Raw genomic sequence first — 24,758 nt, forward strand, 5'->3', positions numbered from 1 at the left:
GGCCCCCAAACGATGCAGACTTCCTCTCTACAATACAGTCTCTGAAATACTTGCTCAGAAACTGGTCCTTAGCCACATCTATGGTGACATTTGTTGGGAATGCTTCGTAAACGTGTCCTTCCATGGGGACTCCCAACAGCAAAGCAACATCTCCGGGAGTGAACTCAATCATCTTCCCTCCGATGTTGAAGGCTTGGCTCTGTTTGTTGAAGCAGTAGAGCAGATCGTATATGGCTTTGTTAGGCTTCTCCATCACATTCTCCTTTCGGAAACTCCCACTGGTCAGTGCCTTAAAGAAGGCCCCGAATGGGGAAGCAAACACCATATTCTTTTGCTCGTCAGTCATGTCCCATTTACAATCCCGCGCCACCTTATAAACTGCTTTCAAATTACATTTGTAATTGAAAGTAGTTTTCTTCATCTGTTCCCTAGCCTCTGTTGGTTGAGGCTCCACCGTCGACTCTCTCGTCTTCGAAGTATACCCTCGATGCTTCACACAAACAGTAACAGAAATGTCAGGGCAATCAACAAAATGTTCAACACTAATCTGAATGCTACATCACTATAAGTAATGGCAGATCATTTTTGAATGTGTCTACACAATAAGCCTAGGCCAATGGTCTACACAATAATGACAGATCTCTAATTGAAGCAACATTTTACAGAATGACAACACACTAACAAATATGTCAAACCATTATAAGAAATGTGAGAACACAAACATTAATTACAGGACATTGTCAAAGATGTGTATACAATAACATACCTTTGCTTGTTTAGGACTAGCAACTTTCTTGCCTTTTTTGCTAGGCCCAGCAGATGATGGTTCTTCACTAGCCCTCTTTCTAGGGCTAGCCCTCACTGGAGTCTGTTTTTTTTTTTCAGGACCATCTCCTTTCTTTGTGTTTGTTTTAACCATCTTTGTAATCTGCAAAATTAGTTATGTTTTGTCTTAGACATCCACATTTTTCAAACAAACACAGAATGTATGTACACAACCAAAATGTCTAAACATATACTAATTTCTTTTACACAACCATGAATGTTAAAACAAACCATTCATTTCATCAACAAAGACAAACACCTGTAAATCCAAATCAAATGACTAAATTCCTCCACAGAAACCTAAATGTTAAAACAACCCTAACCTAGAAACTTGATGAAGATTCATAAACACCCAAATGACCTTTCTGTGAAGATGCATGCTTCCGAAATCACAAACAACTATCAAAATGTCTAAACATAATCCAACATTTCTTCAACACAATCTAGAATGATAAAACAAATCATTCACTTCATCAACAAAGACAGACCCCCAAAAATCAAAGACAAAGTACTAAATGTCTCCACAGAAACCTAACTTTCGGATCACAACCCTAAATGTTAAAACAAACCTAACCTAGAAGCTTGATGAAGAACCATAAACACCCAAATGCTTCCGAAATCACAAAACAACAACCAAAATGTTTTATCACAAACTGTAGGGCAACTTAACCCTAAAACTTTTTTGAAAAACAACCCAAAATGTTTTCTCACAAACTCAAGATCAGAGTACTGAACTTGAAAAAATAAACCCTAATTGTTTTAAAACACCCCCAAAATTTTGAACACCCCTAAAACTGTACCAACAACCCTAAAATATTACCAACAAACAAAGATCTGAAAGAAGAATCCCCAAAAATGTTTTAACAATCCTAAAAATTTACGAAAAACAGAGAGAGTAACAAGATTTAGATGAAGAATAGAGACGTACCTGTGTTTGAAAGAGAGAGAAATCGAGAGAGAAGCACCAGATTTGTTGAAAGAGAGCGAAATATAGAGAGAAATGAGTAGATCAAGTTGCTTAAATAGGTTTGATGAGAGAGAGATTCACCGGTAACGTTTCGAATGTAGGTGTTAATGGCTGTGGTTGTTTCGCTTGAAAAAGAGATAGAGAGAGAGACGGAGAGGCAGCTTTGAATGAATGAAGAGAGCAATCGTTTGATCGAGATAGAGAGGAGAGATAGAGAGGAGAGATAGAGAGGAATCGTTTCAAAATTTTCAGAGAGAGAGATGGAGAGGGTTTTGTCTAATGAATTTTGGGTTTGAATGAGGAGAGAGAGCGCGGAGACCGAGAGAGAAGAGAGAAAGGTTGGCATGTCTCTTGGGTCATATCAAGTCAGGTGGGAAAGGAGAGAGGCTGGTTGGCTTTTTTGGGCGGGAAATGAGTGAGGGACAGGAGAGGTAAGCATTTCTTTTGGAGGGATAGAGAGGTAAAATCACTTTTTGGGTTTTTTTTAGATAATATTCCCTATTGGGTTGGATTTGGTATTTGGGCTCCTTTTTTGGGCCTTAGATTTATCCTCTCTTATCTCTCCCCCTCTTTTCCGTCTAAGAAGAACCTCTGCCGAGCCTTCACAAAAAACAAAGCGAGAGATTTTCGTTATAGATACACAACTAACTGACCAAAGTAGTTGTTGAATTATGTTCACATGGTACTTACATACTTGGTGGGAAATTTGGGCTGAAACTTTTGGAATCTCTATTTTCCCGTTAAGTCCCACTTCACTGTTCACACTAATTTTCTTGTCTTCTTCTACCTTTTAGATTTCCACTCTGTTTTTTCACCCTCTATTGCCTCTTTCTCTCTCTCTCTCTCTCTTCGATGGATCAATTTCATAAGCAAGCAACCACCAGAAACCCACTTCACTTGATCGATTTCAGACCTATTCGAGTGTCAAGTTGGCTTTCTCTCACATGATTTCATTAGAAAAAAGGTACCTTTTATCTTTTCATTTTTCCAGATCCATCTCTTTTGATTTCTACTTGTATTCAGATCTTAGAAAGACAAAACTTTATTCTCAGTTAGGGTTTTTGATTGATTACTTCATATACCCACTCTTAATAAAATAAGAAAGATCTAGATAATATTAGATTTTTTAGGGTTAAGAGTTACTCAGTTAGGGTTTATTCAAGTTATAGATGTTTAATAAAATCATAAAACGTGGAACCCGCAAGGGTTTCAAAGCTGATACAAATGAGCTTGATTCTTTTGGGTGTGATACATCTTCTGGTTTTGCCAACTCTGGATTAGTTTCGAGTCTATCGGCATCGAATTTGACTGTAAATCATGCTTCAAGAACTAGTGTTTCACCCTCTATTGGTAATTGTCATCACCAAACCGAATTATCTAATGACCTCGATAAGGCATCAATTGATATCGTTGAGGTTCTTCCGTTATTTAGGAATGTCGATATCTCGGATCGTGAGAACTTGTTTCTCCGTAAGTTGAAGATATGTTGTCTACTCTTTGATTTTTCGGACACTATGAGTTTTGCCCGGGAGAAGGAAATGAAACGTCAAACTTTGCTTGAGATTGTAGATTTCATACAATCTGGTTCGAGTAAACTCACAGAAAATATTCAGGAACAACTAATACGAATGGTTTCTCTCAATATTTTTCGGTGCTTACCCCCGGCTGCCCATGAAAACACGGGATCTGAGGGTAAAGATGCGGAAGAAGATGATCATTATCTTGAACCTGCATGGTTACATTTGCAAATTGTATATGAATTGCTATTAAGATACATTGTATCACCAGATACTGATGCTAAAATTGCAAAAAAGTACATTGATCATTCCTTTGTTCTGAGACTTCTTAATCTGTTTGATTCTGAGGATCCTCGTGAGCGAGATTATTTGAAGACTATACTTCATCGCATATACGGAAAGTTTATGGTGCACCGTCCATTTATAAGGAAAGGGATCAACAACATTTTCTATAGGTTTATATTTGAGACTGATAGATACACTGGGATCGGCGAGTTGTTAGAAATTCTTGGGAGCATAATCAATGGGTTTGCCTTGCCGATGAAAGAAGAGCATAAGTTGTTCCTTATTCGAGCTCTTATCCCACTTCATAAACCAAAATCGGTTGGCATGTACCATCAGCAGCTCTTATACTGCATTACCCAATTTGTCGAAAAGGATTACAAGCTCGCAGATACTGTCATAAGGGGATTATTGAAGTATTGGCCAGTCACCAACTGTCAGAAGGAAGTTATGTACCTCAACGAACTAGAGGAAGTGCTTGATGCTACCCAATCTCCGGAATTCCAACGCTGTATGGTGCCTCTCTTCAGACAGATTGGTCGCTGCCTTAATAGCTCCCATTTTCAGGTACATGACTATTCTTGTAAGCTGCAAAGCTTCTCGTTGATCTAATCGAACAGTTGTATCGAAGTATTTTTTGTTAACTCATGGATCAGATCAGGATTGCGAAGGCTGAGGTGATTCCATGGTTTACCCCCAAAGTAGTTGTCAAGTACGAGTCTTTGAATTGTTGGAGTTTATTTTGAACTAGAGTTTGTGGCATTTGTATAATAAAGATCTCTCTCTCTCCCACACACACACACACACATATTATATATGTACTGCACTATATAAATGGGTACATATATGTGTGTGTGCGTGTGTGTAAAGGTAAGTGAAAACTAGACCAAGTTACTCGACTTGGATCAGAGATCAGCCCTTGCCCCATGTGATCCTTAACTGCTTAGCTTCACATTATCGAACTCCTTTCCACGATTCCATCTTTAATTCGTGAGTTGGTAGTTTTGTATTGTTTGTATTTTATAATACAACTTTATTCGTCATGGAAGTGCATTTGATTTCGTTTCTAAAATGAAAGTGCTGTGGCAGGTAGCAGAACGTGCCCTATTCTTATGGAACAATGAGCACATTGTCAGCTTAATAGCTCAGCACAGAAGCGTAATTTTTCCAATCATCTTTGATGCATTGGAAAGGAATATGCAGAGCCACTGGAACCATGCGATTCACGGGCTGACTGGTAATGTGCGAAAGATGGTCGCTGAAATAGACATGGAGTTGTTTGAAAAGTGTCATATGCAATACGAAGAGAACGAAGCTAGGGCCAAAGATGTAGAAGAACAACGTGAACAGACATGGAAAAGATTAGAAGAAGTGGTTGCAGCAATAGCCGAAGGAGAGGAAGTTATGGTTAGCTGATTACTTAGGCATTGGACCGGTTGATTATTTTCAAGGATTGGTGTGGATGGATTTTGAATTCATGCTATTATCTTCATAATTAATTTTTTTTTCCCGATTCTGTCTGTTAGAGATTTCAAAGGATGGTTGTGGTGGTGCTCTTGAGGGTGGTGGTGGTGCCGGAAGAGGATATCATCTATGAAGGTAGTGATCGATGGTGTAATTTAGTGTACGAGAAACGGAGCATCATACTTAGTTGCAGATTATTAATGTGTAGGAAGAATTTTCTAGTTTTATTTGTTTGTTTTTTTCTCGCGGACTTTGTTGTTCATGTAATATTTCTCAAAGCAGCTTCCTTCTTTTTGTATTATTGTATGTCATTCAAATTGTGCTGGAACTGGAATCAGGATTTGGAACTTTCCACAGGAATGAAATAGTTTCAAAAGTTACATTGAATAATGAGTTTGTTCGATCTTGTTAGGAAAGCAATTTATCTTTTCACAATGGGTGCGTGAGTGCCTTCTGATACATTTTAATGTGCATATTTCAAAATTGTTACGGAGTATATTGAAACAAGTTTCAAAAAATTAAATAAAAAATAAAAGTAATGCTGCGGTGAACGTGGATCGAACACGTGACCTTCAGATCTTCAGTCTGACGCTCTCCCAACTGAGCTATCCCCGCTTTGATGCACATCTTTGGATATTCAAAGTAATCAATTCTGTTAATACTATAAAGATGTGCGTTAGCCCTGCCCTTGTGAAGATGATTGATAACAAGAGGTCATCCTAGCACCACATAAAACAATAAGAAAAAGAATAAGGATTATAGTTTCATAGTTTTTTGTGTTGGGGAAGGGTTGAACAACCAGTGGGCTGACTTAGGTTGTAGCTCGAGTCTGGCCACTAGATAATTTGAATAGACTTGTAGTAGTTTTTATGAGACATTCTTTTTTAAATACTGGTTATTGATCGGAAGAATTTAAAATCACACTGGAGTGATTGTCTGGATGTACAACATGCAAACGTGACGAGGATAAAATCTTTCTAGATGGTCTCACATAGTTGTCCACTTTATCATTTTCCTAGTCTATTGACCTTGAAAATGTAAGCGATTCAAATTAAGGTCGTTGTTTGAGTATGTCCTCCATCATACGTGTGCTGTCCAATGGTGAGCTATCTTCTTTCGTTTGAGCGTATCCCCAACGGGATGACTCGCCTTCTAGTATACTTTTCATTTGAAATTGTTTTTCTCTAAACCATTAGAAAGATAAACAAAGCAGTCTCAACCCTAAACAAATTTTGGCATCTAACAAGGACAAAATGGAAGCAACCAGAAGTGATACTATTAATGCTTTACAATAGTTTGACAACATCATCCTATTACTTTATTATCAAAGAAAAAGGTCGATTAGCTAGGAGAATCTAGGATAACTTAGCGCTATGAGACAAGGAATTAGGAGAGTACCACCAGCCCGACATTGAAGGGTGTAGAAGAAATCAGCATAGCCTAGTCGTTTATGGTGTTGGGATTGGTTAACCCAATAGCTAAAATAGAGAGGACGTTGAGAAGAAGATATCATAGTCGATCAACGACCTCAACCCGACATATTCATGAACTTTTTATTTTTTTCTCTTAGTAGCTCAGGTTGATCTATTGTACTTTGAAATCCAAGAAGTAGTGGATTCGACTCATCATGAAAGTGATATTCATTAAGTTCAAGTAAAAGATGTGCCCTTATATGGTATAAAAAAAAATTTAGGCATTGTCGCATTGATAGGTCTTCTTATCACCTTTAAAGGTAAGGTGGTTCTATAGACACCCGAGGTTCTTGCTTTGGTGCTCATTAGCAAGCAAAAGTTCAGGGATCTTCAAGTCTTCAACTATAAATTGGGCGCTAATACCACAAACACATGGAGCTTTTAGAACTTTCTTTGAGGATGGCTCTTTTAAGACTTTCTTTGAGGGTTTTTTTTTTTCTTGAAGGGTCTCGGAAGGGCCTTTAGAACTTTCTTTAAGGATTTGTAGAACTCTCTTCTTCTTCTTAATGACTTTCGTATAGCGGGCTCTTTTAGGGGCTTGAATATTTTCCAACCGTTCTGGTTCATTTACCGTTATTGTCTCGATAAACATAGTAGCTAAATAATCGCAACGCGTTACATAAGGTAAATATTGTATAATTGTTGGGTGTAGGGCCTTTAGAACTTTCTTTAAGGGTTTGTAGAAATTTTTACTCCTTCTCCTTTTTGAACTCTCTTCTCCTTCTCCTTCCTCCTTCTCCTCTACTATTCCTTATTCTACTCCTTCTTCTTCTTCTTCTTCAATTACTATAACCTTTCGCCTGAAGAAGGGTTCCCGATCTAAAAGCCCTTCGCCTTCACGGTAGGCTTCCAGAAACCCTCCTTCATGAAGGTTTTTTTTTTCTAGAAACCCTTGCTTTGCTCCCCTTCGTCGGGTTCTTGCCGACGAAAGGGGGTTTAGAGAAAGAGAGAAAAAAAAATGAGGAAGAAGAGAAAAAAATTAGGGCCATTGTCGGTCGACGACTTTTGGTTGGAAGGAGAGAAAAGAGTAAGTAGGTGATAAGCACCCTCTGATTTGGGCATTTGCCTTTGACCATACTTAGTCAACCTGTTTTGACCAAGTTTTGGGAGAAAAATATATTATCCTTTACATGTCTATAAAACTTCCCTTTTCCCAATCATTACGATGCAATTTGATTCTCACTTGATGGCGTCCCAACCATTTACAATGTTATATAATAATCATCAATGAAATGAAGTTTTCTTCTTACGAAAGTAAAATGAAGTCCCTCAACAGTACATAAGTCACTTTTGTATTAACTTGGTCAACAGTTAATGTGAAATAAATCATGGGTTAATTCTAATAGGAAATTGGGTCGAAGACCCAATTATAAAACTTTTTAGTTAAAATGACAAGTTATATTTTTATTTGCTAAAAACTCAAATTTTGTATTTTTTTTTGTCAAAAAACCAAATATTTGTATTTTGTGTGGTTAAAAACCCAATATTTTTTACAAAAGTGTCGCAAGGGAATGCAAAGAGCTGCAAGGCATTGCAAAGGTGTTGCAAGGCGCTTCAAAGCTGTTGTAAAGTTGTCGCAGAGCGGTTCTGCCCTTGGTTGTACTTCGTAATTTTAAGTTAGTCTTGTCTGAGTTCAAATCCCGGCTCTGCCCCTGGTTGTCTTCTAGCAATCTTCAACTTGAAATGAGATTTTAAAATCTTTCAATCTTCTTCCTCTCTCCTCTTTCCCACCACAACCATTACCAACACCACCACTACCATTTTCTTCACCATCTTCATTTCTCTCCTGTTCTTCCTTTGTCTAGATCAGAAACCCAATGAGACTATAAACTATGGTAAAGATGAAGATGGTGAAGGAGATGGGGGTGTTGGTGCATGGACAGCCAATTTGGATTTGATCTTTCCCTTAAATCATGAGAACGATAGAATCTGTTGAATTTGGTGGTATTCAACCGACATGCATTACTATTGGTCACTAGACTGGTGAAAATGATTCGAAGACACATATAAAATTAAGAATGACTTTGGTATTGGTTTCATTAGGAAACACTTATCTGCTCAGTCTCAGTTCTTTAGAGAATGTGCCATTACCAAAGCTTCATCAGGTCCCAACCAATTTGTTGTTAAGCCGAGGAGTCAGATAGTGATGAATGAAATAAACCAAGGAAGGCCTTGGATCATTAGAAGATGGTTAGTGGTGATGCAGGAGGTTGATTTCCCTCTAGGAGATGAAATTCATGAGTTGATGTGTGAGCCTATGTGGTGCAGTTTTGCTGGTTTGCCGTCAGCCATTCAAAACCAGCAAGATCTGGAGGTGATTTTCTCTTGCATGGGATATATTATGCAAATTCAGCCGAAGAATTTCAGCATGGTCTGTAACTCCCTGATCAGAATCCAATTTATGTATGATGTCCGCACTCCTCTCTTGGCTACTCTTCACTCGATTTTCACTGATGGAGGTAAACCTATCAATTTCAGTTATTTGAGGTTTCCCAAGGCTATTTGTCGTGTGTGTCGCATCATAGAACACCCGGCCACTCCTTGTATCAGACCTAGTAAGAGAACTTCAGTCACTCCTATGGAGGTTAATGAGTCTGCCCCTAGCAATCCTAGCAACTGGGCCATATCTGTTGTTCCTTCTCTGGAACAACAGATGGTATCCCCATCTCATTTGGAGACTCATAAACAGAAGGGCAAGCGTAAAGAGACTGAGGTTTTGATGGATGTGAAGATTGAGGAAGGGGAGTTTGGTCACCTTGGTTTTAAAAAGAAGAAAGATAAGGAGCTGGGCAGTAGTTCGAGGGGGGAAAACCTTCGTGGAATCACTTCTTATGGGAGAGCTCTAGTGGCTTATGATCAAGCTAACGCTATTCCACCTAGTTGGTATATCTCCCCTCCTGAATCTATCCATAGTCAAGAAGAACGCAGGAGACACAAGCTCTCGGATTCGTTTCTGGTCTCTCCTGGTCACTCCTCCAATGCTCGTGATGATGGTCTTAATGAACAACCTGGTCTAGCTGATTAAGTCTGTGTTTTCTTTGAATCTTAGTTATCTTTTTGTTGATCTTATGGGTCTATCCTCTCTCTGTTAGTTCTTAGTTTATCTTTTTGTGCATGTTTACGGGTTTACTAGGATATCTTCAAGTATAGTTGAAGCTTTGATCCTAGTTTTCTTTTTGTTAAGTGTTTTGGGTTGTATCTATCTCTGTTATGTGAATGATACTATGAATCTGGTTAGTTATTTAGATTGTTGGGTTTCGGCTTATTAAGTTATTTCCAGGTGTTCGTTCTTTGTCCTTCTGTTTTAGTTATAGTCGTTTTAGTTTTTATTTTATTTTTCGTGGATTCTGTGTTAGTCCTTCCTCTTTCTTTCCTCCTTTAGGTTTCAGCCTTTCTTTCTTTCCTATTCCTCTGTTACTTGTAGATACTCTCTGGTTTGGTTGGTTCTTGTTTTTTCTTGGTTTTCAGGTGGACTTACTCTCGGCTAGGCTAGTGTTGAGTTTTGAGTTTCAATCGTCAATGGTAGCCATAATCGCTCCCACGAGGGAGTGTCCCACAATCTTAAGTTGGAATGTCAGGGGTATTAATGCCTTCACAACCAAAAATATCTTTTACATCTTATTAACAAACACAGTCCGGACATTATGTTTCTATCCGAGACGAAAAACCACTCGGCTCAGATAAACAAACATATTAAAATTGGAAAAATGTATGCCAATCACTTCGTTGAACCCAACAATAAAGCGGGAGGGCTAGTGATGTTCTGGAAACACCACTTAAAAGCTAACATTACTTACTCGGATAATAACATTATCCATATGAATCTCAAGGATGATATCAATAACAACCAAATGAACATTACGGGCCTCTATGGTAGTCCATATCACCATAATAAACTTAAACCTTGGAAAAAATTGTTTGAGCTCAAACCGGAACCGGATCATCCTTGGGTGATAATAGGGGACCTAAATGTCATTCTGGACCTCAAGGAGAAAAAAGGGGGTAATCGTGCGACTAATTCTATCGTTTCTAAGATTACCGACATTATCAATAAACTTGAGCTTATGGATATGGGCTTCAAAGGCAACCCTTTTACATGGAACAACAAACAATTTGGAAATACTTTTATTCAAGAACGTTTGGACAGAGCGCTGGCTAACCACCCCTGGTTCAACACTTTCAAATCCTCTGGGATTACTCATCTTGAATCGGTAGGATCTGACCACCTTCCGATTTTCCTGTCTGTTCAGGAAACGAAACATGATCAAGCAAAACCTTTTAAATTTATGCGTACTTGGATGTCGCACCCAAATTGTCATGATTTCATAGCGGATAAATGGGCTATGGAGGATAAGGACCTCACGGATAATAATATCCAAATCAATCTTAAAAACTTGAGTAAACACCTTACGAAGTGGAACACCGAGGTCTTCGGGAATATTGATAACAAGATCAGTAAAACCATCTCCTCCATTCAGGTGTGCAATAATAGTGAGGATTATCGCAACCTCAATATGAAGTTAGAAGAATTATATAGACAACAAGAAAGTATATGGAAAGAAAAATCCAGAAATAATTTCATCACCTTAGGTGACAAAAACACGAAATATTTCCATTCCCAAGCTATTCAAAGAAATAGAAGAAACCGTATTTTAGCTATTAAAGATAAGAATGACGATTGGCAAGAAAACATCACGGACATTCAAAACATTTTTGTTTCTCATCTTCTTAACATTAGTTCTTCCTCCTTTCCGGAACACAATCAAAAGATTCTACAGCTATTCCAACCAACTATCACCTCCAATCAAAACTACAATCTCACGAGGCAACCGGATCACGAGGAAATTGATTTGGCCATTAAATGGCTGAAAAAGGAAGCCTCTCCTGGCCCGGATGGCTTCCCTCACTTTTTCTTTCAATCCAACTGGGATACAGTGCGGAGTGACATCTACGTGTTAATTTGGAATTTTTTCGAGTCGGAAGTCCTACCAGCTGGCACGAACCATACCCACATTTGTCTTATTCCAAAAACTCCCATTCCGCAAACTCCCATTCCGCATTCTCCGGCGGACTTCCGACCTATTAGCCTCCTCAATACCACTTACAAAATCATTACAAAAATTCTAGCAGATCGGTTCAAGTATACTCTGGATAACATAGTGTCCCCTTTCCAGGCGGCTTATGTCCCAGGGAGGCAAATTACCGATAATATCATTATTGGTCAAGAGATTATCCATTCCTTCAAGAAAATGAAAGGCGCTAAAGGCTACTTTGGCCTCAAACTGGACATGTCGAAAGCTTTCGACAGAATTGAGTGGCCTTTCATTATCAGCATTAAGCGGAATTTAGGATACTCAGAAAAATGGACCAATATGATTCACAACTGCATTTCGACTTCCTCCATGGCGGTTCTCTTAAACGGGCGGCCTAGCAAGACATTCACTCCCTCCAGAGGAATCAGACAGGGAGATCCTCTCTCTCTGTTCTTGTTTACTATTGCTATGGAAGGTCTGAGCCGTCTTCTTAACGCGGAGGATGAAAACAGAAAATTCATTGGCTTCCCTAGCAACAATAACGATTGTGAGATCAATCATCTGCTTTTCGCAGATGACTGTATCATTTTTGGTCGTAATTCTCTAGAAAATGTTGCCAACCTTAAAAATATTCTCAATACTTTCGGGGCGGCCTCGGGACAAATGATTAATTACTCTAAATCCAATATTTTCTACTCAAAGAATTCTCACCCAAAATTCAAACGAATGATCATGAAATCCCTTAAAGTTAAATATGCGTCGACATCGGAGAAGTATTTGGGTGCTCAACTATTCATAGGACCTCAAAAAACCAAAGTGTTCAATGAATTAGTAGAAAAGATCAATAGAAAACTGTCTAATTTGGACAATGCGTTCCTCTCTCAAGCTGGTCGAACGGTGGTCATTTCGGCTATCGCAGCGGCCGTACCCCGATACCAGATGCAATGCTTTGTCATCCCGAAAGGCGTAAGCAAGCGCATCTCGACTTTACAGAAGTCTTTCTGGTGGGGTAAGTCTAAAGGAATCTGCACTAAAGCTTGGAAATCTATCTGTCTCCCGAGAGACCTGGGAGGCCTGGGTATTCATCTTCCAGAAATAGATAATATTGCCATGCTGAGCAAACTGGCGTGGAGAATCAAGTCAAACCCACAGGCAGCTTGGGTGAGAGTTCTATAGGCTAAATACTATCCTAACACAGACAATCCGGGAGCCTTCAAACAACATCATTCTTGGATATGGAAAAACATTTGCAAAACATTTCATACTATTAACACCTTTAGCATTTGGGAGGTTCACAACGGAGAAAATATAAACATCTGGCAGGATAATTGGATCCCTTCTATGGAGAGTCCCATCCCTAACCGCTATGAGTCCAATCTAAAGTGGGTCGCTCAGCTTATCACTAACCATGAATGGAATGACCATATACTCGAACAAAATTTCGATGAAAACACGAGAAATTTAATAAAGCTATTCCTATTTATAATGAAGGAAAAGACGAAATCAGATGGACTCTGGCGGAGTCTGGACAGTTCACAGTTAAATCCTTATACAATCACATGAAAAGGGCCAATATAACCCCTAACCCTGAACAGTTAAATTGGAACTTCATTTGGAAACTCCCGGTCCTCCCACGGGTCCAGCTTTTCCTGTGGAAAATTTGTCATAACGCTTTACCTGTTAAAAACCGTATCGGTAAATATATAGGAAATAACTTGAACTGCCACTTATGCCCTTGCATTGAATCCTTAGAGCATGCACTCCTACACTGCCCTGTTGCTAGGAATATTTGGTTTCACTTTAATATCATAGTTGATAATGTTAAATCTATCAAAGATTGGATTTTCTCGTGGAGTAATGATCAACATAGATGTAATAATAAAAACAAATCTCACTTCGCTACTATTCTGTGGATCATCTGGAAATCTAGATGTGACAGCTGTTTCAAGAATGTGAAGGCTGACACCAGAGAAATCATTAATACGATCAATAGCTACCCAGAGAAACGAATAGAGATCTCCATTCCTAATAAGAAGAAAGTTGAAAAATGGAAACCCCCGAACGACTCATTTCTGAAGATTAATGTAGATGCCTCCTTCACTTCAATCAATACCTCTATAGGAACTGGACTTGTAGTCCATGACTCGAAGTCTCAATTCATAGAAGCGACAGCTTATGTTTCCAGGGCAAGAAATAGTGAAGAAAGTGAAGCAATCGCCATACTCAATGGTCTCAAATGGGCAATTGATCGAAAATATCAAAGAGTCATCATCGAAAGCGACAACCAAAGCATCATCAAGCATATCCAAGATCATCGACAAGCTATTACATGGCAATCCAAAATTCATGTACATGGCATAAGAAAGTTGACCTCAAAGCTCGACAGTATCATATTCCATCATACGAAGAGATCCCAAAACTCCCAGGCTGATCTTATCGCCAAATGGGCTAGGCGACAGAACCGTGACATGAATTGGAAGCATGTTCCTTACTTTCTAGCTAAATTATATTGTAATGGATGCTTAGCTTAATTATATTTATCTCTTTCAACAAAAAAAAAAAAAAAAAAAGAATGACTATCTAAAATCCATTCGTGGATAGGTCCTACTGGATTGGATTGTTTTGGTTTACAACTTGTCATAACCAAAGGTCAAAAGTTGATCCCCTTTCTTTCCTCTGCTTTCTTGTCCCCACCCACGACTTTTTTGGGAGAATATCCCCCTAACTAATACTATATTTGATTACATTCTGTCCATATCTTAAATTTATTCTTTAATTGGTTGATGACTGGTGATTTGCTTTGCTAGAGGAAATTTTGCAAACAGAGGGTTGGCTATTCTTGGCTTAGGTTTGGGCCTTCATATCTATTCTACATTTTGGGTCTTGGCAATGTGTTTCATAGGCCAGCTATTAAGTATCTTTGAGCACTTCAAGCCTCAGGTTAAAGGCACTACCAGGCCGGTCTGTCTTTATGTCGAGCTTATAGACACTTAAGTAAGGTCGTGGGCGCCTACTTCACTAGGCCCCCCATCCCGAAATGAACAAATTATAGTACGAAGTTACTACCTTGAAATTACAAAGTTGCACCTTTGTGTGGTAACGGAAGCAATTCTGCTAATGTAATTGATGGAATTTGCAGAGCGGATATTTAAGTTCGACTATTTATGGAGTACAAACACATTTTCTCACCTTCAATAAGATATTTAAAAAATGAGATCTTCAATTAGTCTACTTAATGAACTTCTTATCCAAATGGGTCCTAAAGTTTATGCCCATAATCTTTTCCTTTGCAATGGTTTGGTGTGAATTTGCCTTCCCAAACCCTGAAAACTTTAGAACTTTAAATAGTGTGACTGCAACTATTCAAGTACCTCACCACATTTTTGACAAAATAAGACAACAAAGGAGTTGATCTTCTTATAATATGAGCTTCTTAGCTCTAAAAAATCGTTCCCACTCGTACTTGAGAAAATAAATTTGAGAGACTAATTACTTCATATTGTACTTTTCTAAGTGGGGTTCGTTAGCTTCGGGTAATTCATGAGTACACAACTAGTAGACTGTTAAAATTAGACGTAGTAAACAACTTATAAAAGTAATAAATTAGAGAAATATTTATTTCAAATTAACTATCCTAAGATTCTTAACCATCTAACTAATTAGAAACTAAAATGGCTTAAACATTAATAAAAAAAAATTATTTACCCATTACAAAGTTAATTGACAAAAACAAAACAAAAAGTAAGTACTCTAACTCTATTACTCTACCCACTTCACTATCATATTTATTATAATATACTGTACTAATATGTTATTTAGTCATATAAAATCATTTCTTGAGTAGAAAAATAAGCTTAACTTCAATATTTATTGTTATTTCCATAGTTGATTTCAAACACCTTTTTTGCAGTAACATCTACTTTATGTTTGAACCTCCATTTAAAGAAGTTGAGGTATGACTTGGCTCCTACCTCTTACACTGGTTTCACATTCCCACCCTATAGACATATAGAGAGAGAGAGATGAAGCTGATGTTTTGGTCTTACTAGGGTTTTTGGCTGTCTCTGCTTTGTCCAACTCCAATAAAAAAAACATCTTCTATAAAGACTGATGCATTACCAAATGAAGAGTCATATTCAAAACAGAGTTCTTAGTTACAAATAAAAAATGAATACTCAAGGAAATGCTGCTCATTACAGCTGGCCCTATTTCTGCCAAGGAAAGGTAAAACCAGACTTCCATTTCTTGATTTCTCTGAAATTTTTATAGTTTTCTAGTAATTAAAGATGTTTTCTTCAATGGGTATTGTTTGATTTTGAAATTTGAATTGTAATTTCAGAGCATTGATGATTTAAAGCAATCTCTGTTGTATACTAGTTTAGAGCTAGAAAAAACAAGAGTTGCAGCAAAAGAGGAGATAAAAAAGAAAGAAGATCAAATGATTCAGCTTCAAGATCTCTTAAAGATAGCCATTAAAGAAAGAGATGAAGCTCAAGATAATTATAAAACACTTTTAATGGAAAAGGTACTAATCCTTAAACAACAACAACCTCTCTCTGGAGTTTCTAGCATAGAAGATGAATTAAGAATTGGAGATTCATATACTGCAATATCTTCATCAGATTATGACGAAAGTAATGTTTCTTCTCCGGTTGCTTTCGGCCCTTTTCCGGCTAGGATATTACAAGTAGGAATTGATAAGCCATTGCCTGAAAAAGGGAAACTTCTAGAAGCTGTGATGAACGCCGGACCGCTCCTTCAGACACTTCTCCTCGCCGGACCACTACCTCAATGGCAAAACCCACCACCCCCACTTAATTCCTTTGATATCCCATCAATTGTGGTTCCTTCTTCACCTCTACCACCACCACTAGTACACTCTCATCTTCTTCATCACCTAGACTCTACTACTACAATCAACATTGCCAATTCTAATAACAACAATTTTGTTGGTAGAGTTAATGACAAGAAAAGAACTTTATGTGAAGGTTCTAATATTTCTTCTATCATTTCTAAGTACCAAAGAAGAACTCTTCTGCATTGACAATAACCAAATTTAGTTACTAATGTTATACTTTTCTAATTATATTATCTAATTGTATATCTTTCAATCTAGTCTTTTGTTATGTCGATTTGCATCAAGAAAGCAAACTTGTATACTAGTAGATTATCTTATTAGAGAAAGAATAAAGATTCTAATAGAGAGAGGTTCCACCTTTCTTGGTTGTGTGTTGGTTGATATCAATGTACAAGGAAAGTTTTTTTTTTTGTTGCAAATGTACATGGAAAGTTAGGTACATTCGATTTTGATTTCTGAAGAATTGGATTTGTCTGTTCGTGTAGCATTTGAGAGAGACTGATAGTTGATTGACTAAGGTGGTTCGTTTATTTTTCCATTGTAGAAATCCACTAGCTTGACTCGTTAATGTGCATTGTTTAATCCAATTAGATCTCAAATCAGTCATTTGATACGTCAAATATCAAGAGCATACAAAGGTAAACAATCTAAATTTGAATAGAGTAAAATCAGATCTCGAGTCTGATTTCAAATACTATTACTTATGAGAAAAACACTACTAAGGTTATTCGTTAATGATCATAGAGTAGATCCCAAAAAGTAGTACCAAGAATCCAAGATCTACACTTTTTATTGGTTTGGCATGATTATTACACAATAGTCAATATTACTATTACTAACAAGAAGAGAAGTTGCTTTGGTGGGGTTTTTGGTCATTTTTTGGGTAATGGATAATGGACCTTGACTTGACCCACTTAGGTATCTCATTGGATCCGTTTTCCACTCCACATGGGTGGTAGGACCAATTTGGTTGCAATTGTTCAACCATTTGTGTTGTAGTTGCAATCTAACTAGCCTAGCTAGGATCACCTAATTAGGTGTCTAAGACTCAGAAGAATAATCCTATTGCCACTACTTTTCCAGACAAATTGGAGTATTTCCCCTTCTAATTTCTGAACCTTGCAGGAAAATTCATGTTGATTTTTCAACCCTTAAGTTGTCCACAATATGATTAACGAAAAATTAGCACATACAACTTTGCAGGAACAAGATTTTACGTACAGACAAATAGAGACAATGGATTTTAGGCCCAAAATAAAATCCTAAAACAGAATAGGGTCCTATCTTCAAAGAAAAAGGGATTTTAGTCCTTTTCCCTTTTGGACCTTGTTACCCTCTTATAGATGAAACATATATAGAAGGTTATAAAGAGTATTAGGAAAAAATATATATCATAGGAATCTGTGTTTTGTACGGAGATAGGACTATTTGGATTAAATTTCCATTATAATTATTATTTTGGATTAAAAACCTATATTAATATTATGGTAGACTAAATGTGGGTTTAGGTGTTGTTTGTTGGACTATAAACCCATAAATCCCAGATAGAATAGTACAATTAATTTTGGGCCTTCCAAAGAAACTTAGAAGCTAGACCAAGGCATTTGGGTGTGATGTGGCAAAGTGGATAAGAAATAAGTCAGTCGAGAAAGTCTAAAGATGCCTAGCATATTGTTGTAGCCGCCCTTTTATAACCAAATTTTAGTGATATTTTGTGCGTAAAATGAGCGTGTATAGCAATTATGATGGGCCTCAAGTCCCTTTCAGGTCGGTATGAAATCAAATGTCACGAGACCTAGAGAAACAACAGAGACTGAAAATGAAGCATGGTATTCATTCTAAGCAGCCCTAGATGTAAGAGACCAATTCTCATATCTGGACATCACCATTCACCCAAGACAGTTGGATACTTGGATGCAACCTTATAAAGGTAAATTCCAAAAAATCATTTCGTACTATAACTGACTTGCAACAAAAAAAATGTTTATAACGAGTGTTAAATATGTTAAGACAGTCAACCCACCGACTCAATTTGTCAGATAGGGGTCGCCAATAATATGCGTAAGTGAGGACTTTTGTAATGCATTTGGACATGGAGACTGAGTTTACATCGAAAAATTGATGTCATAATACTTGATGGAGACCATCTTCCTATTGGGCCTCACGGCCATGGTGATAGTGGGCCTCACGGTCAAGAAGCTACATTAGCGTAGTTTCTATAATTAAGTATTTAGGGTTTCCATAATTATGAGTCTTAGCAATCAAGGAAAGTATTATTAGTAGTTATCTTATTTCCTTATTTGAGTCTATCTAGGAAAGTACAATCTCTATATAAGAGAAGTCTAGTCTGTCTTTGTTAACCAGATCAGAGAATATTATCAACCAAGTTTATTATCAATCAAGTTTATTGTTTATCGTTATTTTATCAGTTTTATTTCGTTAGTTTAGTTTATTAACAATGGTGGATTCCATTACTTTTACGCTTCCGCAACAATCTACATCAGCTGGTATTCAGAGCTTTAAGAATCTGGGAACAGATAACTTTTTAAATACTTCTCATCTTGAATGTTGGAATAATCTTCCGCGTTTAGGTTGGGATCCTTTAAGAGATGCACAACAACTCTATGTTGATCGAAAAGATCAAAACAAAATTAATGTCGATTCCAAAATTCCTATGTTTAATTATCAATATCATATAGATTTTTGGATTCTCAGATGGAAGATTGGTTTATAAACCAAGAGGTTCGTGATGAAGATAAGGCTTTTATTCTTGAACAACACTTGTCTACAAGAGTGTATGAAAAATACAACGAGATGCAATGGAGACTCGTTAATGAAAGAAAATCGTTCGTAGATGATTGGAATAAAGTGAAAAGTATTTTTCGATATGCTTTTCTCCCTTTACATGAATACTTATCTTTTATAGAATCTCAAATCCAATCGAACAAATTATTATCCGAAATTCCTTCGACTACCATGGTCAATATTATTGAAGGAGAGGTTTTTGATAAAAAAAATCCTAGTTTTTCAATAATGGAGGAAGAAAATTTCGATAAGCCAGATCAAGAAGAAGAAATTCAACTGACTAACACAAGCTCGAATAAGTTGTTTGATCCATATATGATTCCGGGAGACGAATTAGTTGTGTCGAATCATAAATACTTTCTCCTCCATTGATTTCTTCATGGCTTTCAACTTCAAAGAATCATACAAACCAATCTTCATGGCCATCCATTGTTTTTCCAAGAACAAGACAGGTTGTAGATGTGACCTCTTTCGTCAAACTAAAAGACGACGGGCGATGTCGCAATTTACTAGACGTATCTACGTTGGTATTGCTTTTGCGAGTATCTTGGCAATATATGTTTCACATTATAATTGGTTATATTGTCAATATTTTTCTTCTTCGGATTTTCGGCAATTTTCGTGAAAAGTGGGAACTAAGGATTGCCTTCAAACTCGTCGCCGAAGTTACCTTCAACATCGCTCATATATATCCTCATTACTTGGACGATCCGCTTTATGACAACACCAACTTGGGGGCAAGTTGTTCCGCAGCGGGGGAGTATGATGGAGACCATCTTCCTATTGGGCCTCACGGCCATGGTGATAGTGGGCCTCACGGTCAAGAAGCTACATTAGCGTAGTTTTTATAATTAAGTATTTAGGGTTTCCATAATTATGAGTCTTAGCAATCAAGGAAAGTATTATTAGTAGTTATCTTATTTCCTTATTTGAGTCTATCTAGGAAAGTACAATCTCTATATAAGAGAAGTCTAGTCTGTCTTTGTTAACCAGATCAGAGAATATTATCAACCAAGTTTATTATCAATCAAGTTTATTGTTTATCGTTATTTTATCAGTTTTATTTCGTTAGTTTAGTTTATTAACAATGGTGGATTCCATTACTTTTACGCTTCCGCAACAATCTACATCAATACTTATCTCCATTTGAGAGAAAGAGGCAAAGAAGTTGTCAAGTTATAAGCTAGATCAACAATAGAAACTTGAAAGTATACTGATACCAAACGTATAGAAGATTAACAATCAATCTGTTTCAAATATTATGGCCAGTTCAAAGTAAAGAAAACAACAGGAAGATGCCGATAACTTTTCCATTCATTGGATTAAGATGCTTTTTCTTAAGTTCCATGAATTTGATATCGATGGAACTTGTCTCCATGGATTAAGATGCTTTATCACAACAACCTTCTGTATTTTCATATTTGATCCAAAATCGGACTAGAGACAAGAGACGGACGAACTACTTATTGGACTTGGCCCTGGGTTTCAATAACATATACAGTATCAACTAAATGTCAGTGGTTGAGTTGTCGTATCGAGCTAGCTAAATGACCCATGGGCCACCCAAAGTCCTAAATTAATTTTTCGCCTATCCGTAATCTAGATGCGGGAAATTTTATACTATATGCTTATTAGTTCTACCTGCCACACTCGTATCATATTTGACTTGAACAAAAAGTACTTGGATGTGAGTATATAACTAAAATGAGTAGTGCATTTAAAATTTCTCTTGATGTGCTCTTTGCTGGTCTTACTCAAGGGAGGTTTTATAGGCACCAAGTTTTGTAGCAAGTTCAGATGACATTACGAGGATCATCCAACGGTGCGGAACTAATATAAGGCTAACGATTTGTCTACAAATACAAAACGAACAAAAGTTCAACAGAACTGAAAAAAGCTTCTGTTTTTCTTTTCTACTTCGATCTCTCTCTCTCTCTCTTTCACTTTCTCTCTCTAAATTTCAAACTGTAGAGCTTACTTACCTCCTCTCTCTCTCTCTCTCTCTCTCTCTCTCTCTAATGGCGAAGTAGAAATGCAAACAAGGGATTTTTCATTTTACTTTTGAACTTCTGTTTTTCAAGGTAAATTTCCTAACTTTCAAGTTTAAATCATGGGTTTAACTCCTTGTTTTATTTATGGGTGTGAATTTGTTGGTTTTTTGTTCAGGATTTTACTTGATTGAATTTGAAGTGGTTCGTTTTAGATCTGTTTTTCGAATTTGAGGTTATTTTAGAAGTAGAAATGGAGACGAGAGTGAAGAAAACAAGACAAGTAAGTCCAGAAAGGGCTAAAATTTGGATAGAACCGTCGCCAAAGCACCACCGGAATAGAAAAGTTCCGGTGGTTTATTATCTTTGTAGGAATCACCATCTAGAACATCCCCATTTCATTGAAGTTTCTCTCTCTTCGCCTGAAGGTCTCTACTTGAGAGGTAAAAATATATTCATGGTTGAAGTTAGGTCAAGTTTCCCTAATTTGAATCTTAGGGTTTCTGAGTTTAATGTTTTTTGTTTATTCTCAGATGTGATTAATCGTTTGAATGTTCTTAGAGGAAAAGGAATGGCTACAATGTATTCATGGTCTTGTAAGAGGTGAATAACCATATATTCTAACACAAAATTCAAGTTCTTTCTCCTGTGTTTAGGGTTCTTATAGAAATTTCTTGTTTAAATTTTTGATGCAGAAGTTATAGGAATGGATTTGTTTGGCAAGATCTTTGTGAAGATGACTTGATACTTCCTGTTCATCATAATGAATATGTTCTCAAGGGTTCCGAACTCCTCGAAGAATCTCATTCAGGTAACAAGAAACTCAAATTTGGACCAATTTCCATTTTTCTCTATCAATCCATTTAACAATTGTTAAAGAAGACCGAAAACTGAAATATGGATTTTTATTTGTATGTTGTTAGATCATTTACCGATCGGTAGTTCTACTAAATCGCAGAATATAGAACAATTGCAAGAACCCACTTCTTCAAGAAGCGAAGAAGCTTCTAACTCAGTTTCAAACGTTATTGCGAATGAGACTAATAGACCAACCCAAGAGGAGGAACTTTCTCCTCGACTTCAACCCCCAAATTCAACTAGCACGTCACCTGATTCTAGCACTGGAAAGAGTCATTCATCTAGTGACTCTAGTAGTTTAACAGAGTACACGATTGTCAAGGGTGAAGGAGCTGTTGATGCTTCGAGTCAGACTGAAGAACACTTAGAAGCTAGAACTAGAGAAACTTGTACAAGAGGTGTTTCAACTGATGATAAGTCGCTAGAGGATCAGTCCTGCGCAAATCAACAAAATGAAATCCAACCTGAAACGGGGAGGCCCGGGATTTGCCAAGAGGAGATCTCTCTACCTCCGTCCTCTTCCAGTAACTCTTCTTGTGGGAGAAAGACCGAGACTTTGGAATCGCTGATTAAAGCCGAGGCTAAGAAGACAAACAACGTTACAATACTTGAAGGGGAAGAAAATTGTGTACCTACGAATACAAAACTCAAGGCATCAAATGTACTGATGCAACTGATCTCATGTGGTTCTCTCCCCATGAAAGATCATAGTTTTGGTTTTATCCCAAACTACAGACCTAGGTTTTCTCATGCACCATTCTTCTCTAGCTCAATGGTATTAAGAGAATTTGATACTCAGTCAGAGAATCCAAGTCTAACAAGTCTAAGATTGGAAGACAAAGATTATTCCTTTGGGACTCCAATGGACATTAAGTCATACAAGGATGAAGGTCTAAAGCATTCTTTGGTCTACAACACGATCAGGTAATTTTCCTACTCGCTTTGTGCAATACAAATATGAAAAGTTTATGGTGTTCATGATGATAAACGCATAGAAATTTTCCTATCTTATGAAGTTTATAGGTAAGTTCTAAATTTCATTTTGTATTTTAGTCAGATTAAGTCTTCATTAATAAATTTGATCAAGAAAATAGTCTTATACTTGTATATGTATATTATACAAGTATTAAATATTTTTCCATTAGACAAGTCTTAAATATTTTTCCAGTATTTGAAGATGCATTTGAGTTTTCTTTGAGAATTAGATACCCATTAACATCGACATTGACCGATATGAGACAAATTTGAGGGCATTGTTACTTTCTTAGGTCCACATTGATTTTGAGTTGACTGGACGCCCGTTGCATTTAATCCTAATAAGAAACTAAAACTTGACATGTAAACTGCAGGATCTTTGACCCACAGGATTCAACACGAAACAACGAAGATATTGATTCTGCAAGTTCAAATTGCATTTTTAAGTCAATTAAAGCTTCGTTGACTAAGCAGCCCAAAGGAGGCTCTATGAGATCCCCTGTTTCAGATAAACCTAAGAAGTCTTCCGCTGAAACGGATAGCTTCAAACAAACACCTAAAAGCGTAAGAATCTTGGAGTCGTCCTTTGGGGAGAGACTGACACAGAAATCAGACAAGGTTAGAGAGAAAGATAGAGTGATCAAGATAGAAGAAAGTTAGGTTCCAGATCTCTCATTTTCTCCCATAATCTAAAATTGAATAATGTAGTAAACTTCTTTATGTTCTCGGTTTTGAATTTGTCTATTCCTCTTGCAGGCTGACATCAGGAGCTCGGGTTGTTATCCAGTCAAATACCCTATCTGAGGACAGCGATGGAAGCTCTTGATTTTGTAACTCGAGCAAAGAGTAGTAAGAGAAAGAGTGATGCGAGGAGACCACGAAAACTCGCTACATAATAATGTGCAACACGAAGGCGGCACTTGGCAACTGTAGCACGGATTCGTGCTTCCACACGTCAGTATGTATGACCTAGTTACATCAACATATTATGTATATAATGCGTTAGTCTTTGTGTGAATGTTGTAAAGAGAAGATCATAGGGAGGGTTCTTCTTGTATGATAACTAGGTATAACCTGTGCCTAGCAGCACAGGCAGTCCTGTCGACCACGTATTCTCTGACAGTGAAATTGGAGGTGTAAAATTTAAGTTTTGAAATTTGAAGAGATGGGTTTGTTTATTTGGGCGGGTTGTTCTTCTATTTGAAAATAGCCTTTCTTTAGAAGTGTGGGGATGTGTAAGTTCTGGTTCAGTTCAGGTGGGAGCCAAGATTTTAATCACTTTGTTGCTTTGTCTTCAGCTTTTCTTGAATGATTCTGTACTTTTCAGATATATACAGCATTTCTTCCACCAGACAAGTCTGGTAATTTTGACAGTATAAATGGAGTCAGTGGTAATTTTGTCATTTAACTGTGTTTTTGAGAACTTTGAGAGAGAAGAGAACCATTATGTAATGCAAGTCAAACAATAATAGGTTAAAGTTTGAAAAAGGGTGTATGGAGGGAAAAGGGTGATAGTGGGTAAAGAAATAAAAAAGAGAGGGAATTTTGAAATGGAAGTTTGGGATCCTAAGTATACTTTGGTTCATGTGTAAGGCCTGCATTTATTAGGGTTCCTATTTCAAGTACAAAAGTTTAGAGTTCAACAAAAAAAAGTACAAAAGTTTAGATAAAGGCTTGGAGGATAAAGATGAAAGAAAAGAAAATGCTAATCCCC

General features: G+C 37.2%; 3 protein-coding genes and 1 non-coding gene across 6 annotated transcripts; 3 read left to right on the top strand and 1 right to left on the bottom strand.

Moving 5' to 3' along the window:
* Positions 1 to 2,387: 2,387 nt before the first annotated feature.
* Positions 2,388 to 5,456, top strand: LOC147550190 (serine/threonine protein phosphatase 2A 57 kDa regulatory subunit B' alpha isoform-like). Its single transcript, XM_086669572.1, has 2 exons — positions 2,388 to 4,158; positions 4,681 to 5,456. Exons 1-2 carry the CDS (start codon positions 2,962 to 2,964, stop codon positions 5,005 to 5,007), a joined length of 1,524 nt encoding a protein of 507 aa, XP_086525698.1. The 5' UTR covers positions 2,388 to 2,961; the 3' UTR covers positions 5,008 to 5,456.
* Positions 5,457 to 5,597: 141 nt separating this feature from the next.
* TRNAF-GAA (transfer RNA phenylalanine (anticodon GAA)) lies at positions 5,598 to 5,670 on the bottom strand. Its single transcript has one exon. It is a non-coding gene; the product is annotated as a tRNA-Phe (tRNA).
* A 9,900-nt stretch (positions 5,671 to 15,570) lies between these two features.
* LOC147550192 (uncharacterized) lies at positions 15,571 to 16,837 on the top strand. The gene is made up of 2 exons (XM_086670128.1): positions 15,571 to 15,784; positions 15,900 to 16,837. The coding sequence occupies exons 1-2, from the start codon at positions 15,728 to 15,730 to the stop codon at positions 16,602 to 16,604; spliced, it is 762 nt and encodes a 253-aa protein (XP_086526254.1). The 5' UTR covers positions 15,571 to 15,727; the 3' UTR covers positions 16,605 to 16,837.
* A 4,170-nt stretch (positions 16,838 to 21,007) lies between these two features.
* On the top strand, positions 21,008 to 24,447 carry LOC147550193 (protein SOSEKI 3-like). Of its 3 annotated transcripts, none has more exons than XM_086667895.1 (7): positions 21,008 to 21,304; positions 21,390 to 21,654; positions 21,745 to 21,814; positions 21,907 to 22,022; positions 22,135 to 22,993; positions 23,419 to 23,704; positions 23,801 to 24,447. In XM_086667895.1, the coding sequence occupies exons 2-6, from the start codon at positions 21,465 to 21,467 to the stop codon at positions 23,702 to 23,704; spliced, it is 1,521 nt and encodes a 506-aa protein (XP_086524021.1). In that variant the 5' UTR covers positions 21,008 to 21,304; positions 21,390 to 21,464; the 3' UTR covers positions 23,801 to 24,447. The 3 variants fall into 3 exon arrangements, with proteins under 3 accessions (XP_086524021.1, XP_086524019.1, XP_086524020.1); XM_086667893.1 differs by having other exon boundaries at positions 23,419 to 23,698; positions 23,799 to 23,888; XM_086667894.1 differs by having other exon boundaries at positions 21,910 to 22,022; positions 23,419 to 23,698; positions 23,799 to 23,888.
* The last annotated feature ends 311 nt before the right edge of the window (positions 24,448 to 24,758 follow it).

The sequence above is a fragment of the Eschscholzia californica genome, unplaced genomic scaffold (assembly GCF_041429995.1).
Source record: "Eschscholzia californica isolate CP2 unplaced genomic scaffold, dmEscCali1.0.p SCAF_3, whole genome shotgun sequence".
NCBI classification, from domain to species: domain Eukaryota; kingdom Viridiplantae; phylum Streptophyta; class Magnoliopsida; order Ranunculales; family Papaveraceae; genus Eschscholzia; species Eschscholzia californica.

Excerpts from the sequence above, each read along its gene's own strand:
- LOC147550190 (XM_086669572.1), top strand. The coding sequence starts at position 2,962 with ATGTTTAATAAAATCATAAAACGTGGAACCCGCAAGGGTTTCAAAGCT. Across the intron at positions 4,159-4,680 it reads TTAATAGCTCCCATTTTCAG|GTAGCAGAACGTGCCCTATT; the intron begins GTACATGACTAT and ends GTGCTGTGGCAG.
- LOC147550192 (XM_086670128.1), top strand. The coding sequence starts at position 15,728 with ATGAATACTCAAGGAAATGCTGCTCATTACAGCTGGCCCTATTTCTGC. Across the intron at positions 15,785-15,899 it reads CCTATTTCTGCCAAGGAAAG|AGCATTGATGATTTAAAGCA; the intron begins GTAAAACCAGAC and ends TTGTAATTTCAG.
- LOC147550193 (XM_086667893.1), top strand. The coding sequence starts at position 21,465 with ATGGAGACGAGAGTGAAGAAAACAAGACAAGTAAGTCCAGAAAGGGCT. Across the intron at positions 21,655-21,744 it reads TGAAGGTCTCTACTTGAGAG|ATGTGATTAATCGTTTGAAT; the intron begins GTAAAAATATAT and ends GTTTATTCTCAG. Across the intron at positions 21,815-21,906 it reads TATTCATGGTCTTGTAAGAG|AAGTTATAGGAATGGATTTG; the intron begins GTGAATAACCAT and ends TTTTTGATGCAG.